This window comes from Neophocaena asiaeorientalis, unplaced genomic scaffold (genome assembly GCF_003031525.2).
Source record: "Neophocaena asiaeorientalis asiaeorientalis breed wild unplaced genomic scaffold, Neophocaena_asiaeorientalis_V1.1 scaffold11, whole genome shotgun sequence".
In the NCBI taxonomy this organism is placed as follows: Eukaryota; Metazoa; Chordata; class Mammalia; order Artiodactyla; family Phocoenidae; genus Neophocaena; species Neophocaena asiaeorientalis.
Window position 1 is genome coordinate 3,785,810 of NW_020173124.1, and position 19,789 is coordinate 3,805,598.

Below are 19,789 nucleotides of genomic sequence, written 5' to 3' on the forward strand. Positions count from 1 at the left end.
CCAGATCTACTTGAACATTGTCAAATGTTTAAGACACAATTTAAGTTTTTCAAGAACACTGTCCCACTTGAAGATCCTGAGTGTAATCTAGTAAACACGGATGGATGTACATTTAATATCATGCTAATTTTATCTTGATATTTCAGCAAGTATCTGAATTATCTGGCTATCTTTGCATGGATTTTCATTTGCATATGAATGTTTCCATCAGAAATGTAATCAAATGCAAATTCAATTGGATTTGCATTAATAGCCTTTCGGCTTAAAAGGGAGGAAAATTCTGATTTTTCTGGATAGGCAAACTAAACTGCATCTAGATACACTATTGGTATTTGGAGAAGCAATTCACTCTCTAGATCAGATCTGGCCATACTAGATTTCTGTGTCAAGTGTGATAGGGACAAAAGACATCAAATCATGTGCTCTCATTAAGGATCATCTTTGTGGCCTGAGCATCGAATATATTGCCTAGAAATTAGAAGGCACTCAAGAATCATTTATGGAATGAATGTGGAATAAATTATGTCCTTAACACTGATCTTGGTGCAGAAGTCTTCTAGTAAAAGGAAGCATAAGACAAGACACCTACAGTTGAGCTAGGAACTCAGACCTACTCTTCAAGTAACTGTAGAACAATTACATGATAAACTGTGTATTCGTGATCATAAATACTTGCAAGAGTTTGATAGGGCTCAGATGAGTATTCAAAAAGGGTTTTACGAAGAAACCCAAACATTTAAATCTATTTGCTCTATCAAGATTTTTTTTTTCATGTGGTATAGATATGCTATTAGTTATATCTCTCAATATCTATAGTCACTTAAGTGGGCTAGAATCTAGCCTTCTATGAACTAGGTATGACCATCATGGATATAATGTGTTTTTCCCTGGTTTTGCTATGGATACTAGTAATATGTGGTTTTTTCTGTCCAGTACCATGACATTCTCCTCTGCCTGGCATGGCTCCCCACTGTCCCTATTGCCAAACCTTATGGTACCCAAGGCAGCTGCCATGTTGCTGCATGATTCTGCTCCCCTAGTTACAGTGGATTAATCTGCACCCGAAGTGAAGCAATCTTAGCCCTCCATCCTCCAGGTCAAACCGTTCACTGGTCCAGTGGTAGCCAATTAATCCAACTGAGTTCAGTCAATCCCTTCCCCGTGATTTTAGAACATGGTTCCAAAGAGATCACCAAGGCAGATTTATTTTTTCCCAGCGACTGCAGCTATAAGATGTAGAATGAAAGAACCGATAAATCCCATGTAGAATAAGAAGACTTACGAAGAGAGAAAATGAGCAGATATATAGAGAAAAGCAGAGACAGAATGGCAAGTCCTGACAGTACTTTTCTAGCTACACTTGTTCCTGAGGCCAAGCAGCACCTGCGTCCTTCCAGAGAGCAGAAAAATTCCCTTTTCTACTTTAGGCTATGTTGTGTCTCATTCTCCTAGACTCCAAATCGCCCTAACTGTTACAATTCTAGAACAAATGATGGAATTAAATTTTTGTTACTCTCAAAATTCTTGGGAAGGATAATGTTTTGATTCTATTTGGAAGTCTGCATTTTTGGTCTTTACAAAGATTTTGTAATACTGTATAGTGGACTCAGAGATGAGGTAGAAAATCTGCTAGAAAGTTATAAAATTCCTCACTGCATTTTTCTAGTGTAAAATAAACCTTCTTTTCCTTTTTTTCCCTGTCTTTCTCTTCACTCCTTGGTATCCTTGGAAGAATTGCCAAAACACACTGACAAAGTATATTTGCATGGTATTTATGATCAAACCATAGCAAAAATTCACAAGAAACGTCAAATAATTTCTTCCCATACCTTCTCCAGAGATTTTGCATTTAGTCCTAAAATTTACCCTAGTGTCTTGCAAATATCTCAACCTTCCCCAAGGTCAGGTAAACTTTCCTCTATCCAAAAACAGAACTTCATTAATTAAAAATGTTTCCTCATAGCCAAGTGTATTTTAATATCGTTAGGGCAAATTTCTAGGTTCCTTAAGTCAGAACAGCCTCAAATTTCTTGTAAATATGTTGGTCATGCTTACTAATGTTGCTAATACTTTCATATATACCCTTATGTCTATCATAGATATTGATATTTTTGGATAATGATGAGTATCAATATGGACTAACTTTTCAAGTTATTGCCTAAAAACAAGCAATGTTAACATCTTTAAAGAAAACCTCTAAATAAAAGAGTTATGTTGGTCTTCAAATCATTCAACTCCTGCTCTCCCCATAATTGACTTGTTTTAGGTATTTCTCAAAGATTCTTAATACTTTTACAAGTACTTATGTTATGATGAGACCTTGATACTTATTGCTTCCCCTTTTCTGTTTCTTTCTCTTTAGTTTTATTCCCTCACCATTTATTTTCTTTGTTACAAGCATGTGTTCATGTAGGAAGACAGGCGCTCTATTAACACTGGTCTATTACCCAGCATGTTTTTAACATTCACTTAAAACTTAAAGAAATATATTTGAATATTATGCTAAGCCATTTTAATAAACATCAACATGAATAAATAATTCTTTTGGAAAAGAAAATATCTTGGAGGGTCTAGAAGAGCTGAATTAAGTATATGTAAAAAACTGAGCAGAATCATTCATCCATCCCTTTGTTTAATAACTGTTTATTGAGTGCCTACTAGTACCAGAGAGTGTACTTGGGGATAAGGACACAAAGATATCGACTGAGAATTGTTTTCCTACTTCTATGATCCTCATATTTAGAGACAAGTACATAAAATGGTTGTTATTCTGCAGTACACAGACATATAAATACATGTGTATCAGGGGAATATAAATACATATGTACACAGAGAGTCACACACAGAGACACACACACTTCCTCAGTCTAACATCGAAATTATGCATTTATCATATCATCTGCTTTTACTCACTTCAAATGTCAAGGCAAAGGGACCTGAAATCTAGGTAACCGTATTCATCGTCTTTTTGAAAAATAGTCTCTTTCTCAACATTTTAGATGGTAATAAAACACAGAAAATTATTTTTAATTTAGTCATTTGTATTAAATTTTTTAGTTTAAAGAAAGCCCATATTCAGCATTTGTTGAGGTATATAAATCCTCATGGCTACTTTGTTTAAAGTTGACTAATTAATGTAATATAGGCATTTTATCATTAAAAATGCACGTGTGCCTTTCTGTAGAAGGCTTCTGAAATACATACTGGCACCAAATATCTAAAAACAACCATGAGGGAAGATGATCTTTTTCTCATTACACAGCTACATGGGCAGCCCAGCAGAGCCTCCGACTGCTACAGAGGTGTGTGTAAAGCCAGGTCAAAAGTGACAAAGTTTTCTTCGCTTCCTGGGAATTAGTACAGCTTCTGGGCCAGTCTCTCCATGCCTGCTCTGACATGGCTTTCTCCTGGGAGCACATATTCAGATGCCAGTGAGGGTTCCCAACGTGTAAGAGCTTCAGGAGAAAAAGTTCCAAAGGGATGGGAATCTGTAGTACTGTGCAGGATCAAATATCTCCCTAAACAGCAGGAAGCAGCCCAGTCAGGGACAGAGTCTAATTTTAAAGTGAGATTTTTTTATTAGGGGATTCTGAATATCAGATTTAGAGACTACTAACCCTTAGACAGTTTTGATTGCTATGTATTGGTACAAAGACCACGCCTTTGAAACAAAAATTCCCATTAGATAATATGTTTATCTTTCATATACCTGTGAAACCTAAAATTTTGGAATTGGTATATTACCAAAAAGACTCAGACTATTTTATTATATTTTAGAGAGGTTTATGAAGTATGGTATTTTTGTCCAGTAATTCAGTGCTCTTTCATATGCTTTCTGTAGAGACATACGACACCTAAGGATGCTCTAGGACAGTGGTTTTCAAAATGTGGTCCGCAGGCCAGCAGCATCGGTATTACCTGGGAACTTGTTCAAAATGCGAATTCTTGGGGTCCACCCTAAATGGATGGAATCAGCAATCTGTGTTTTAACAAGCCCTTTAGGGGATTCTGATACATGCCCAGTTAAAGAATCACTACTCTGGGAATTCAATTCTCTGTCTCCCCTGGCTAAATAAGGCATTCAGTAACGTGGTTTTGGGAAACAGCACAGAATTACTTCCATGTCAGGGAGCCTTTCTGATGATTTCAACCTGAGTTCATACCCTCCTTCTACAGAATATCATCTGCATATCTCAATTGTTGAATTTATCACATCACATTATAATCTTTTGTTTACATGCCCATGAGCTGATAGAGGCATGGAGGGTCTTATTCACCTTTGTTATCCCAGTGCCTAGGGCAGTGTCAGGCACACAGCTAATGCCCACTAACTGAATGATTAGACCAGGTTTAAAATTATTAGACTACTCATTTTGACTCAGCTACTTATGTTTTTTAATCTCAATATCTTCTTCTGTAAAATGAGCTAGTATATGCTTTCTAGGGAATCTTCGAAGTTTCAGAATTGCATTATTTCAATTAATTCTTTGCCCTAATCAATTTGCTTTTTTATTCACTGGCTAGGCCTAGAGAGTTTTATCTGTATTCTTTTCAATTAAAAACTCAACGCAACACAGTTTTCTGATGGAGGACCCATATCCACAGATTAAGAAAAAATATTTCAGAGGTGCCTGGAAACCACAGACAATATCACAAGGAAAACAGTGCTTATTAAATATTTGCTGAATGAATGAAGGAGACACTCAAGAAGCTTGGGATATCAGTTATTTCTTGTGGGAACTCTTGCTGTGAAGTGGAGATAGCTGTTCCTAACTGCAAACAAAGCTCATAAAACCGCAGCATTCATTCGCCAGGAAGTAACAGGCTGTTCTCGGTGTACACTGATTATAGTCTGAAAATGACCCTCCTGTCTAACCTGCCAAGTGCTACTTCTGTCTTTCTCTCCTCAGAACGTATCTCTTTCTATACTTTCTTTTTAGAAACTCATTGTGTGAAATTAACTAAAAAAATTTAAAATGATAATATGCATGACAGATCTGACTGGAGGACTAAACTCTTCCAACATATAAAAATGTGACTGATCTTATGCACAAGAAAATGACATGCTTTATAAGAGCAGAACTCTCTCCTTGTTAAGTATTTAGGTACTAACTGAATTAGCTGATAAGCTGATCTTGCACAATTGATTAACACTATACATCCAACTCAACTCTTGCTGAGAAATACCTTATGATACAACTTGTATGGCTACTGTTACCCATAGAAGAAAGCTAGCTATATTAAAAATTTTAACTTAAACTCCATATAAGAGCAATAAGAGGAATTGGAAGCTATAAACCAAGAAGACAACAAAGGTACAGAAACATTCTCACTCTTTTCTCCACTTTCTTCTATACTAATGATATGACACACAAAATTCAGGCTTAAAGAGGCTTAACCGACCGATAGCCTGCTAACCTTATCACTCCTGTTACCAATTTGGGGGACTTATACCTTGTATCACAGTGTTTCTGGCTCAAACAAGATTTTCAATCTAGGTCTAGATCTTTACCTGGGACTCAGTTGCTTCCAAGATACTGCCAAAGGATCCTGTACACTTGAACAAAATTGGTGTTTATATGTGGTATTTCAGGTGGGGAATCCCTGACCCCACCCCTTCCTATCCTACTCATACTCAGAGATTATCTTAACACCTTTTGTGAGGTAGAAGCAGGATTGCCTACACAATTTGCCAGGCTCAGTGCAAAATGGTGGCAGTAGAGCATCAAACCAAGGGCAAGGCCCTTCCAGTGCAGGCCCCTGTGTGACTGCAGGTCACACACCCAGGACCCTGGCCTTGGGTCTAGGATCATGAGGCAGGAGACCTGAGAACCTCCCCCTCCCATGGCAACTCACACAGCCCATGCTTTTTGTTTCCTTTGTTCACGCTTCCCAGTAAAATCTCATTAGAAGAAAGGGTAGGGTGGGTGGAGTCCAAAATTTCTAGTCTAATGTCCTCACTTAACAGACGATACAACTAAGGTACAGTAAAGCTAATGATTCACAGAACATTACACAAATAATTTCTGGTAGGGCTGGATGGGGAATTCATGTATCCTGACTCTTAACCCGTTACTCTTTACACTATATCATAATGAGTCCATATGAGAGAAAGACAGAGAGAGAAACAACCCCACCTTTTTAGTTTTTCTTCTTGCCTAACTGATTGGATATAATTTGAATAGGTCCTAGATGCTGCAATGATTGCTCTGACATTGTAAGTAGCTCTGAACAACAACATTATAACACTGTAAAATTAATAGGGACAAAGGCAATGTAAATGCCAACTTCAATGTAAATAAAATATCATATTTGAAACTTTTTTTCTCTATTTTTCTTTTCACGTCCTTGCTCTTCTGAATGCTATGCACTTGTTTTATTTTTTGACTGAGTGACCTGCACCTAAGTCTACTGGGGTAAAATGGAAAACATCACGGAAGTTCTTCAAATGCTCCACTCACGATGCCTATTTAAAATTTCCATTTAATATTTAGGGATTGTATTTTTCTCATTCTGATATTTCCTAATTTTAATCATGTTGCAAAAGGCACTCAGTTCAAAACTAACTTTATGAAACATCTTGCAAAGGAAGAATTTATATTAATTACATAATTAATTAATTATGGTTTTAGTAAATAAAAAAAAGTTCTTAAGCTTAAGTTAGGACTAGAGACCCAGAAACACTTTATTCACGGTTCATTTTGCTTTCCCATTTCACATATTACTTGTTTGTCCCCCCACATGCTTAATGATGTCCTCCTACATGAGTTCCAGTTCTTCAGATTAAATGAAACTGTGTCATCTCTTGATAATATTCCATCCCTCACAGACCCTTCCAGCAGAGCCATTCCCACCTTCATCTGTCTTAACACGCAGAGCGACACACAGATGGGTCAACCAACTCCTTCATTCATACCCCCAATTCAAACCAGAGTGCCTATTTTATTAATTTGTTCATCATTTTTTTGTTTATTCGTTTATGCTTTGTTTCAACAAGCAACCTGTTTATCAACCATCGAGGCTATATAAACACTGCACCTACCGAGGGGAAACATGGGGAAGAGCAAACTTAACCTGGACCCTCAAAAAGCCTCCAATCTGTAATTTTTTGAAATCTATTGTCATCCATTTTCACCATCATGTCTTAGGACACAACCTATACAGCTCAAGTAAAATGACACTTATCCCATGCATATGTTCACCCCAGGCTGTCATTATTGTCATTCTGGGAAATTTCATTACTCAAAAGATAGTCCGTGCAGAATCCTGGCCGCGTGGTGCTCTAATCTTCTCTAGTCCAACAACAGGGATGGCCAGCCACCCCTTGGGATGGCTAACCCTGGGACAATGCCATCTCTCTGAGCGAAACTTGGAACTTTCACTCTCTGATTTCAACCTATCGCCCCACCCCATCATTCAGGTCCTCATCCCCTGAAACAGGTACTTCATTGTGATAATCAGGCCCTGACAAGTCCCTCAGGCCATTTCACCCTTTCTGATTTTGCTTGCCTCAGTTCATCTTGAAGCTGGAACTCACTTCCATCCCCGCCCCTTGTTCTTGTGTCATTCTGGCCTTGCCAAACTAAAATCCAGCCCAATTTCTCTGTTCCTAGAATATAAAAAATGTTTAAAGAAACGTAAATAATTGTATAGCCTTGTTTCTGTCTATGTTATCAAAATAGGATATTCTTTCATGATGATAATTGAATCTCCATACATTGTCCACAGCAATTACTCTAAATTTCCATTCCGGAAGATTCCAACCCTATTCCCATTCCCATACTGTCAATTGATGATACCTTTTCCTACTTACTTCAAAGAGTGTAACTTAAATGATGTGAATTCCATCAACTACCTAAAATTCAACAGAAATTTCTCTACAACAAGTCTCCCTTCTTCTTTTGATCTTATTGCTAAAAAAGATGTGTCTCTGCCCACAGCCAAGGCTACCATCCAAAGCTATTCCCTCACAGCTCTTCTGATAACCTACTCCATCTTTCGCCTCATCTCCTTTTACATTTTCAGCCATTTTCGCTGTCTCTCTTTTTGCACAGAGGCATGTTCAACAAGCCTTTGTCCTGGAGAAAACCTTCTCTGAAATGTGCAGTCTCGTAAGTCACCTCCCTAATTTCATGTCTCTAATGTTTGACACTGCTCTCTGTCAGAAACCCTCTTCAATACTGAAAACTTCTCAGTTGAACCTACATAGCTTTCTGTATTTCAAATAAAACATCTTAATCCATGTATTATTATAATCATTACTGATAATAACAATAATAGCTAGCAACAATTGAACATGTATTATGCCTAAAATTGTGCTAAACATTATACACACATTTCTTATTCATCTTCCATTGGTTTTTTTTACCCAATTGAATGTAAGTCATTAATGACAGTGAGTGTTCACTATATCTTTCACGATGCCTAAAAAAATGCCTTGTACTTAGTAGGGTCTCCCAAATTGACTATGGATCTGAATAGCTAATGAAGCTATAATTGTAACTTTTGCCTTCATGTCATTGTGAGTTTTGTCTTTCCTAACGGCATCATAAGACTTTGAATTCCTTAAGGATAGGACTATATCTTCTATTTCCTTTGTTTCTTGAACCTCAGTTCCAATTCAGCACACAACAAATACTATGAAAAGAACAAATGGAAATAGTTGAGTGGGTGTTAACAAGTGACAAATATTATTTGTTTATTTGATTGTTATACAGGACAGAAGGAAAAAAAGATATGATTTCTGATGCTAGTCAGTGAACAAGTGAAGGAAAAATCTTTGAGAGCTTTCAACATCCTTATACACAAACATTATAAATACTACTAAATCCTCTTCTACATTTAAAAAAAGGTGCTAGATAAAGATGAAGAGAGATAGAAAACTAAGCTACTCTTTCTTAATCTTTCTATTTTAACTTCAAATGCAACCTCAGAGCAGTGAAAAGAAATGTGTCCTACAACTTGTCTGGGTAGTTTTCCAAGACGTCAAAGGAATTTAATTGGCCAAGGTTCTCAGAATCGACTGGTTAGTCCTTCCATTACAAATGTGTTAAATATTGTATTTTGGTATTCTAGAGAATTCATTAATTAATGAGGAGCCAGTACAAAGCCTGTACAAAGGGAGGAAATAGTTCAGAATGCATTTATTTCTTAATGAATAGAAATGGGTAAGCTTACTCGGAGATGCAAACAAACCAGAAAAATAACCAAGAGAGGGTGAGAATCTAGTATATGTTAGGCATTGTACTTGGTCCTTTAAAAATGATATACCATTTAATCGCTACAGTCAGACTCTGTAAACAGGGAATCATTATTTCCACTTTACCGATGTAGAATGAAGGCTTATTCTATACTCAAGTTCATGTAACTAGTAACTGGTAGAGACAAAATTCAAATGTAGTTTATCTGACTCCAGAATCTAGAGCATCCCAAAACAACTTTTGCCTTTTTATCTGTAAAAGTGTTTATATATTATTCCTAAAATATTGGAAGCATGTTTAACGACTGTTAGTTACAGTCAGTACAGTTAGTTCTTGGACAATAATTTTCTTGTGTTATATAAGATTAAGAACCGAGACCTCAACTGGCCTTACCCAGTTCCTAGATGTAAGGTGTTTTCCTCTTCCCAGCAAAGGAAGCAAAGATGCAGGTGGTTATTAATAGCCCTTTAAAACAAGAGTGCTAGATTGTTTAAGTAAAGGTAACTCTCACACAGTCAAAGAGGAAAACATCAGGGGCTTATTTAGGTCTTGATATGCACGTGGAAACACATTAATGCTAATGATCACCATGCACCTAAGTTAGATCCTTGTTACTACTAGCATGTTGGCAAACTCATGTTTATAATGCTCCCAAGTTTTTCCATTTCTCTAATCTTCTTAGAAAATACCTTTTAAAACACACTCTTAAAAATTCTACATAATAGGGGCTTCCCTGGTGGCGCAGTGGTTGAGAGTCCGCCTGCCGACGCAGGGGACACGGGTTCGTGCCCCGGTCTGGGGAGATCCCACATGCCGCAGAGTGGCTGGGCCCGTGAGCCATGGCCACTGAGCCTGCGTGTCCGGAGCCTGTGCTCCGCAACGGGAGAGGCCGCAACAGGGAGAGGTCCGTGTACCGCAAAAAAAAAAAAAAAAAAAAATTCTACATAATAATTTCATTCTGATTTTGAACCAGATTAATATCTGGAAGATGTAAAGTTCTTTGTGAAAAGGTGTTCTTTACGTGTTAAAGCATACATTTAAAAATTTTAAAACATTAAAACCAATATAGAAACATTAAATGCAATGTAGAAAGTTATTACTATAAATCAGGGCTTTCACTGCTTTATATGCTGTAGATCAATTTTGCTATGCTGCTAATCTAACTTTGCTGTAAAAAAGTAATGATAGTCTGTTTTTCTTTGCCTTTAACAAGTAGATTTCAGAGACTTAAATCCTGGTTTCACTCTCTGAAGATACTGGACTTAATCCCCTTCACAGGGAACGTTTTCACCTATTGTGACTTCCTTTCTCAGAGCCCATTTCTTCTCCACCTAATATTCGTTCATTCATTCATTTGCTCATTCATTCATTCATTTTACCAGTCATAATGCATACCGTGTGTTCACTGCTGTACTAGGCACTTTGAGGCAAACCGGGACTAGCCCTTTTATTAAAGCAAATATTTGGGGGGCACATATTAAGGTCATACTAATTTACCCCTATTTCATAGCTCAAGAAACTGCTTGTCTCCATGAAGTTAACTAGGTGAAATATGTGCAAACAACATAAAGAGGAACAATTCAACATGCTAAAATCAGTGGTGTGCACCTGAGGGCTGTGGGATTTCAGACAAGGAAGAGATATATGTGGTTTGTGGGTGTTCAAGGATGGCCACATTAAGGAAATGGGAGGTGAGCTAGCCTTGAAGAACAGAAAGGTGGGTAGAATTTGGATAATTGGACAAATGGGAGTGAGAGATTAGGGCCTCAAGGGATAGCATGGGCAGAGATTCAGAGGTTGGTATAAATGTGATTCTTTTTTGATATTACCAAGGGATTTGGCCTGACAAGAATGCAACACTGTTGGTATGAAATGGACGGCACTCAATACCTGTCTGAAGAATGTGGATTTTGTCTTATAGGTACTGAGGGACAGTTAAAGATTCTAAGAAGGGAATTTGGACCATGAGAAAAGGGTTACAGGAAGAATGTGGACAGACTAAACAGAGGAGGACATGAAGGCTAGAGACCAGTCAAATGTAACTGAGTCTTCCTCATTTGGGGGATTGGAATAATGGGAGATGAAAATGTCTGATTGATTATTTCAGGTCTGCTGTCAAAAGTATGTCAACCCAGAAATGGGAAAGGAAAGTTCAAGTGCTGTTTGTCTCTCATTTCTACAAAAACTCTTTCTGACTCAGGACCATTCTAGGGTCTGTGGTGAGAAAGTGACCAAAATCCCATATCATTCCTGCCCTCAAATAGTTTACAATCTAGTGGAGAGAAACATACCTGCAGGTGACTATAATATGAGAGAGAATGACCCTCAAAAGAATGAGTGGTTAATCTTGAGTGGGAGACTGTCAGATGGCTTCCGGGTAGAGATGGCCTTTAGGAAGGTGTATGATGCTGTCAGGCTAAGAAAGAATGAGTGGTTTCTACAGATTTTAATTCAGCAGAATATACTAGGAAGGAGATACTTTTAGATTCTAAAAGACTACTCTATTCATTGATATGAACTTGGTTAAATTCTACTATGTAATAGATTTGTAGACTTGCATAGGAAATTTAGAGGTCTTTTCCTTACTTTCAGTTAGGAATGAAATTTGTGTGTTGAATATCCAGAAATAATAGAGACATTTTCTTTGACTTCCCCTGACAACTCATTCCAGTTAATAACAACACTTTTTATCAGAAAATATGCTAACCTGTTTAAAATTTATCTATTCCAATGTGTTTGTTCTGCTTTGATTAAAAAAGAAAAATGTATCTGATATTAAAGAATTCCATATCCATTCACTAATAAAAACATATTTGTTGAGACCCTATTAATTTTAAGGCACTCTCATAGACAATGTGGTAGCCTAAAACCAATCTGTGTTCTCAGAGTTTGCAGTCTAATCTGGAAAAGACAATATATTAAGTTACAACACACTATAGCATCTACAGCAAGGTCAGCTGATTTGTTCTATAAGAGTTCATTGGAGGAAGATATCACTATAGGTTGGGATGGCTGGAGAGGAAGGTCAAGCCAATAGCTTGACCTTGATCAGTAGGACCTATGTGGGGAGAAAAGATACTCCATTAATAAGCAACTTCAACCACTAAAGATGTCTTATTTCAATTCCACATGCTTTTAGCATCCAAAAAGATGCTAGGGATAAGAAGCAGTAAACTTATGGTTGGGAAGAAATATGCGTTATTCTCTAAAAGGCCAGAGTTCTAAGCTGAGAGTCACCAGTAAATTCCTAATTACCAAGTCCAATGTATTTGCTCAGCATTCTTTCAGTCATAGTTATTTGAATCTTTTGATTCAATTGACCATTGTCTACTTTTGAAACTTTCTTTGTCTCCTGGATATTTAATTTTTTTCTCTCTTAATCTTTTTTCTTTTAATGAATTTGATTTTTCTCCTTACTCACCAGAAGCTCTGGCCTCAGCTTTCTACATGTTTCAGTATATTTATTGTAAATGTCTTAGTCCCATGATGTTAAATACCATCTCACTATATTTGCATGACTCTCAAATCTTTACCTCTAGCCCTGACTTCCTGGGTTTCAATTCCTCATTTCCAAAGAACATTCATATACATATATATGTGCGTATATATATATATATATATATATATAAGACAAGCTCAAGGTCTTCTCAAAATTGGATCCTTTTTCTGTTTATCTAGAAATAGCAAGTATTTGCCATGTTCTAAACATGCAGATGTGTAATCCTGAAGCCATTTTGATTCCATCACCCAGAGAATCAATTGGTTGTTAAGAAGTCATGTTACTAATTTCACCACTGTCGCCACCCGAGGACAGGCTTTTTGTCACGTCACACCTGAATAACTACAATGACTTCCAGTTGGTCTCTCAAAGTCTAGTTTTTCTTCACAGAAATCACGGTAGTATAACATGCCCCAAACTCTTTGGTTTGTTGCTTTACATTCTCCACTTACATTTAACTTACATGTCCAGCTTCATTTCCCATGAATTGCCTCCTAGGACGCCCTGATTCAGCCAAATCCTTTTACTTGCCATCCTCTGAATAGATATTACAATTTCTTTCCTTGGCTTACACACTCCTGTTCTGCTAGAAGGACCTTCCTCGCTCCTTCACGACTACTGAAAAGGAACTTAGTTCAAATTTCACCTCCTTCATGAAGCCTTTTCTGAATATTCACCCCATAGGATCGCTCATATTTCTGTAATTTGAAATAATTATAGTTCCTACTATTTGTTGCATATTTATCACATGTTTTCACTTATTGTTTATTATTTTTTCTTGTGTGTTGGTCTCATCTTCTAAATTAAATAATAGCCATGTCTAAGATTTCCTGGTCCATCTTCCAGAACATGTGCACATGAAAGTGAACAGACAGAAGACACTCAATGAATACTTATTGATCTATTTATTGACTGAATACATATGAACTATAAGGAATAGTAAATCGTATGGGAAAAGGTGAATCTTAAGGCTATGTGAAGGAACATTCAAAATGGATTTTTAAATCTTCTGAACAGGAACCATTTTTATTAACCCCACTTTAGACCTTAAGTGTATAAAACAGCTAGTAAATTGTCACTTTGTGGAACAGCGACACTTTAAATGCCTATAAATTTAATGAAATTAGAGTTTATTTATGCTTGAGGTTGAAATTTAACAATTGTCTTTAAAAGGAACATGAAGCCATTTTTGATCCTATGAGTTGGGACATTACAGAAAGTATCTAATTTGTGGTATCTCTTTATTATTGTGTTTTTATAAGAAGTTATTTTATCTTGTTTCTATTTTACACAGTGATGGTACCCCTACAACATAGAATATTAAAACTAGAAATATTTTTAACAAGCAACTAGTGCAATCTATTCATTTTTCAGATGTGGAAACTGAGTGCCAAGAAGGGCAATTGACTTGCCCAAGGTTGCAATCTAGTTATTGCCAGAGCTGTGGCTAAAAATCAGGATTATAGGTTCCTAATTCTATACCTTTTCCATAATCCCATATTGTACAGTTTCATTTTTGTACCTTAAATTGACATTATTCAAATGAAGGAAAATTTACAATAGTTTTTTATTATTTCTCTTATTTTATATCCAAGAATGTAAATTAGTGCGTGGTAAGTTATTAATAAGAGCTTTCTAAATAGAAACACAGCATGAACAGTCTATTGTGATGTGTTTCGACATAAGGGAGATATGAATATCATCTTAATTATTTACATTTCTAAAACTTCATAAAGCTGTGACTTGCTTTCATTGGTGAGTTGAGTGGAAATAGTTATGTGATTTTTTTTTTTTTTTTTTTTTTTGGCTTTTGCTTTAGAAGTTAACCTTATACTGGGCACTATGGTAATATTTTGGATGGTGGTATGAAGGATTGTTTGAAACACCAAAAATACTTAGCCTTATCCAGGAAAAGAGAGAGAAACATAGTAAGTCAGTGTAAATTTGCACTAGTGACGTGAGAGGGTGTGAGAGGAGTTGCTGTTCAGTTTTTGGAAAAGAACATGGAAGGTCACAATTGTCCTGAAACTCCATTCTACAGCAGTAGCAGAATAAAACAAAGCACCACTTACTACCTTCCTACTGCAATTTTTTAGCTTCATTGAAAAGAAGTGAAATTGTCTATTCTTTATGCAACTTTTGCCTGGAAAATATTATTTAGAGGAACTAGAAGGTACTGAGAAATAAAATGAACATAGGATAAAAAGGAACTCAGATGATCAGTTTTTATGAGGAACAGTCACAGAATTTTGGTTTGTCGCTCTGAAGAAACATTTTACAATCTAAATTACACCATATCGTTTGAATCTCAATGACTAATATCGGGGGTGACTGGAAGAGGCATATTATATTACAATTTTCAAATTATATTTATGTAGTCTTTTAAAATAAAAATTACTACCAGAAATTTGCCCAACTCAGGCTTTGAAAAGATATTTTTAAAAATCCAGTTCAGGGGCTTCCCTGGTGGCGCAGTGGTTGAGAATCTGCCTGCCAATGCAGGGGACACGGGTTCGAGCCCTGGTCTGGGAAGATCCCACATGCCACGGAGCGACTGGGCCCGTGAGCCACAACTACTGAGCCTGTGTGTCTGGAACCTGTGCTCCGCAACAGGAGAGGCCACGACAGTGAGAGGCCCGTGCACGGCGATGAAGAGTGGCCCCCGCTCGCCGCAACTAGAGAAAGCCCTTGCACAGAAACGAAGACCCTACACAGCCAAAAATATAAATAAATAAATGAATTAATTTAAAAAAAAAAAAAAACCTTGATTGGGATTATATTTAAAAAAAAAAAAAAAAATCCAGTTCAGTTTTCTTAACTTTCACAGGCAAATTAGGGTTTAAGAATAAAAGATATATTTGCTGAATAAAATACCAAAACAGAGAATTCTGATTTGAAACAAAACAAGAGAATTGTAAAAGTCTGACTTAATTTTAAATCACAGACATACAAATGGATGGGTCAGTGTTTCTGTCCCTGACGCACTAAATCCACATGACGCAGGACAAACATGACCTTGGCGTGGTAAACTTACTTACCTGTACCATTGTTAACTGTGGTCTGGATCGTGGCTTCCGGCCCCATAGTGTCATAGTCTTCCTTCATTTCTTCTGTGGGGGAAGATTATCTTTAGCATTTGAAAATTGTAGAAAGGCTTACTATACTAAGCATGCCTACCACAGGAACAAGGAAGATTCTTTTAAAGGAAACAGAGAAAAGGCTTGTTGTAAACCTCTAAACAATAGCTTTGTTCAGGCAACTGAATGAATCCAATAGTGCTAGCTGCACAAGAACTTATTTACTTTAAGCATTACTGCAAGCTGTGAAAAACAGAGGTGCTTATTTGGGACAAACGAAAGGCTTTTCTTCTAGTGGCAGTTCTAGTGACAAACAGGGGGAAAGATATTATTTTTTCAATAAGAGTCAAAAGCAACTAAGTGTTTGTACTGACGAAGAGGCACACTGGCTGCTATGCCTCTGGTAACACTGGATTATCAGAGACAAGTCAGAATTTCTTATTTTATTTTCATGCTTTTTTTCCCTCCTTGGAGTAGCTATGATGGTGCTAATCTATGCAAGCGAAATTTTAAAGAACCTAATTCTACATACTAAACTTGAAATGCCCAGTTTATAAAACAAGCGTCCCAGAGGTACTGAAAACACCTGTTTCACTGTTTTATATAAACTTCTAAAACATATTTTCCTTATTCCTTTCCCTACCACTCCATAAATATCTTTCTTCCTTACCGTTAATTCCCCAGTAGGGGAATCATAGTCATTTTCTGAGGAAAAACATAGCTATAAGAACAGCTCAATGTTCTGATGAAGATGAAAATATGTAACACTGAAGTTGAAGATCTATAGATGATAAAAGGTCATCTTCTAAAATTGTAATATTTTAAAATGGGAAGAGTCTGGAAAGTAGGAGAACTCTCAAATTTTCTGCCTACCAAATTGTAGAATATGTGAAGTCAGAGAAGGACAGCTGACAGTTAAAAATCCTTCAAGAAAGTAAATTAAACATGGACTTTTAAATTTTTTATTTTTACAATAACAATACTAATGAGAACCAAACATGATCCAGGATGAATATCTCTCTGTGATAATCATTTTGTTTAAAACAAGAGAAACTTTATAAATAGGACTCTGTGAATTCCCAAATTTATCCTGACCATTTTTGCTTATCACATTCTAGTCATAATTATTTGGTAGAAAAACAGATTCTAGCAAATGTTACAACAAAATTAAAATATATGTTTTTCAAGTAGTATCCTGCAGCATATCTGTTTATGGCATCAGAACTGAAAAATTATGAGCCTCTTAAGGTAAAGTACACAGATATAAATAGATGCTAATTTAATGCCACTGGGCATAATACTAGTCAGATAATTTGAATGATATTTGTTTAAATTCTACGACCACTTTAAATTCATTCTTGGCCCTGGATTTCTCCCTTATTTAAGGAATATTTTCACTGGGACATTTTGCATAAAACATTTAGGAGTTCAATGTACAGCAATACTTTATTGTCAATTATAATAATTGATTGGTTAAAAGCCTCCCTCATCTGATATTTTTATTAGTCTCTGCAAGGAATTAAATTAAGGTATTTCTGAGAAGTTCAGTACTAGATATAAATATAACTTTTGTGTCTTTCTTCCTCGCTCCTCTCATGTGATTTCTGGTAGCCAAGAGTCAGAAGAATCATAAGTTTTCCATCTGAGAGATCAAGTCACTGAGGGGAAAACAGTTAACAGCATTTTTTTTTTTTTTTTTGCATAATAGTGGTAATGTTCAAGATTTCTGCTGCACTTCCTTCCTCATTGTCATTTTCTTATGAAAACGTAAAGAGAAGTTACAGGAGGTAGTTGCTTCCCAAATTATTAAATGCTGCGTATTCACATGTGTAGTTGGCACTTGGTAACACTTTAGCTATAACCCTCTTTTACCAAAGATTGTGCAACTGAGATGGTGTCACTTTCACCCAGAACGTACTTTGCTTCAATTTACTGAGCATCAAGCTTTTTCTTTTTTGAACATCAAGCTCAGGTATGTATTTTAAATACTATGCCTATGCCTATTTAATTAAGTTTCACATGAATCCGTATTCAGAAGGACATCATAACGTGGGTTAGGAGTATCCCCCCTGAACTAAAGGCAATCCTGGCTGTCTTTCTGCCTCATGCCTAACCTTAAACATTTTTTCCCAAGACACCTCTGAGTCAGCATACTGTATCTAAAACCACATAGTATATTTGTTTTTAAAACACTTGTAAAAGTTTGCGTTTTCCAGTCACCCTTGGGATGAAGGTTTATAAAAATAAAGAGCACTTTCTTCCTCGAGATGAAGAATCCTTGAATAAGCAGAAAGAGGCCAAGATGCAGGTGATTTATTTAAGTCTGTGTCAATGATAATGATGTCATGGTTTCCAGCACACTGTGTCCACCCCATTGTGGGACGAAAGAATGTCAAGGACAATTCTAAACACAAAACTTTGATTGTGCTGGAACCGGAAAGGCACAGTAAGAACTCCACTGCGCTCTTCAGTGGAAAACCTGCATCCTGCAGACAAACTACAGAAAGCATGGGAGAGAGAGCAAAAGAGAGGGGGCTTATCTCAGAGTAAAGCTATGTGCTGAGGTATGATGGTAGACAGCCAGGCACCAGGGATAAAACACTACTAAATAAAACAGCACCAGAATTAGAATTATTGTCTATATTGTATGTTTTGAACAATAAATAAGAAAAATATTTTATCAGAAGAAAAATGTGTTATCTAAGAGTCAGGATAAACAATGAGTAGCTTTTTAAGACCAATTTCTTTTCATTAGACATCAAGGCACCACATCAGAGCACTTTTGGAACAATAAAAAAAAAAGAACAATAAATCATTACTAATCATTAGAACCAGACAGGTAATAGCTGGGTAACTTTCTTGGTCCAAATAGCCAAATGAGATTAGGGATTTACATTTTATTTAATTATTGTGACTCCAGAATGCTAGTTTATTTACCATAAAGGTAAGAGCAGAGAACAGCCTGTTCATTTGTATCACAGGCACCATTAACTACAGGTGATAACAGGGTCTGTAATGCATTCATATGGATTATTGTATATTAAAACATTTGGAATTATGATCCATGACCAACACAAAAAACTGCCATGATCACAGACTACTACAGCTTGACGTGGCTGTTTTGGCCCTTTTTCAACTACTGATCTTAATGTTTTTAAATTAAACTTTTTTTTCCAGAAGTTTGCAGCTGTACATTTGTTATATCGTTAATCATTATTCCTTTAAGGGTGGAAATTCTAGTAATTGATCCTTACCCTTGATTTCTAGATATTAAAATTTAAAGCATCAGAACATTCATTCTTATAGCCCTGCATATCTAGTTCATTAACAAATATGAATAGCTAACACCAGCTCATTTAAATAGTATGTCTTACATGAGTTCTCGCCACACTCTGTTTCTGTCACACTGCTCCTAAGAATCATTGGCTCTTATTATACATGTAAATGGCTATCATAAAAATAAAAATTTCATTTAAGATTGTTAATGACTTCTGCAGCAGTCAGACTTCCTTTAATGATCATCCTCTGCCCCTAATTAAACGTATTTATCTTTCAAGCATCTTTGGCCGAGTTCTCCCTCATAGTTGAAAATCTAAAACCTTAAGTCTTAATGGATATAACGATACATGTTTATGTGTGGGCTTGCTGAGATTCAAGAAACCTTCACCGAAAGCAAAACTGGAAACAGAAAAGAGTACAAAACTTGGCACAGTATGTTAGGAAAACGAAAAACAAATACACTACACTCAAACTGCCATCAGTCTTTTTTTCTCTTTTTTTCACATTTAATGTTCTTTAGTAGTGGAAGTACTTTTATTATCCTCCTTCCAGTACACCAAACAATTACTCTGCCTATGTTCGATGTTTTATAGTCTGTGACATCACAATAGCATACAGGTAGACTCTTGTACTTGTTTCCTTCCCACCCATTTCACCTATTTATAAAAATGCTATTGTTATATATATCGTGAGGAAAAAACACATAAGGTGGAGTAAATCATGATAGCGCTCAC

At 36.4% G+C, this 19,789-nt stretch overlaps 1 protein-coding gene across 1 annotated transcript in view; it reads right to left on the reverse strand.

The window, feature by feature from the left end:
- The window catches only part of ZEB2 (zinc finger E-box binding homeobox 2), a 73,473-nt gene that overhangs the window by 18,409 nt on the left and 35,275 nt on the right, over positions 1–19,789 (reverse strand). The window contains exon 3 of the mRNA XM_024744091.1: positions 15,738–15,809. Within this exon, the coding sequence (XP_024599859.1) occupies positions 15,738–15,809 (72 nt within the window). The remainder of the gene's footprint in view (positions 1–15,737; positions 15,810–19,789) is intronic.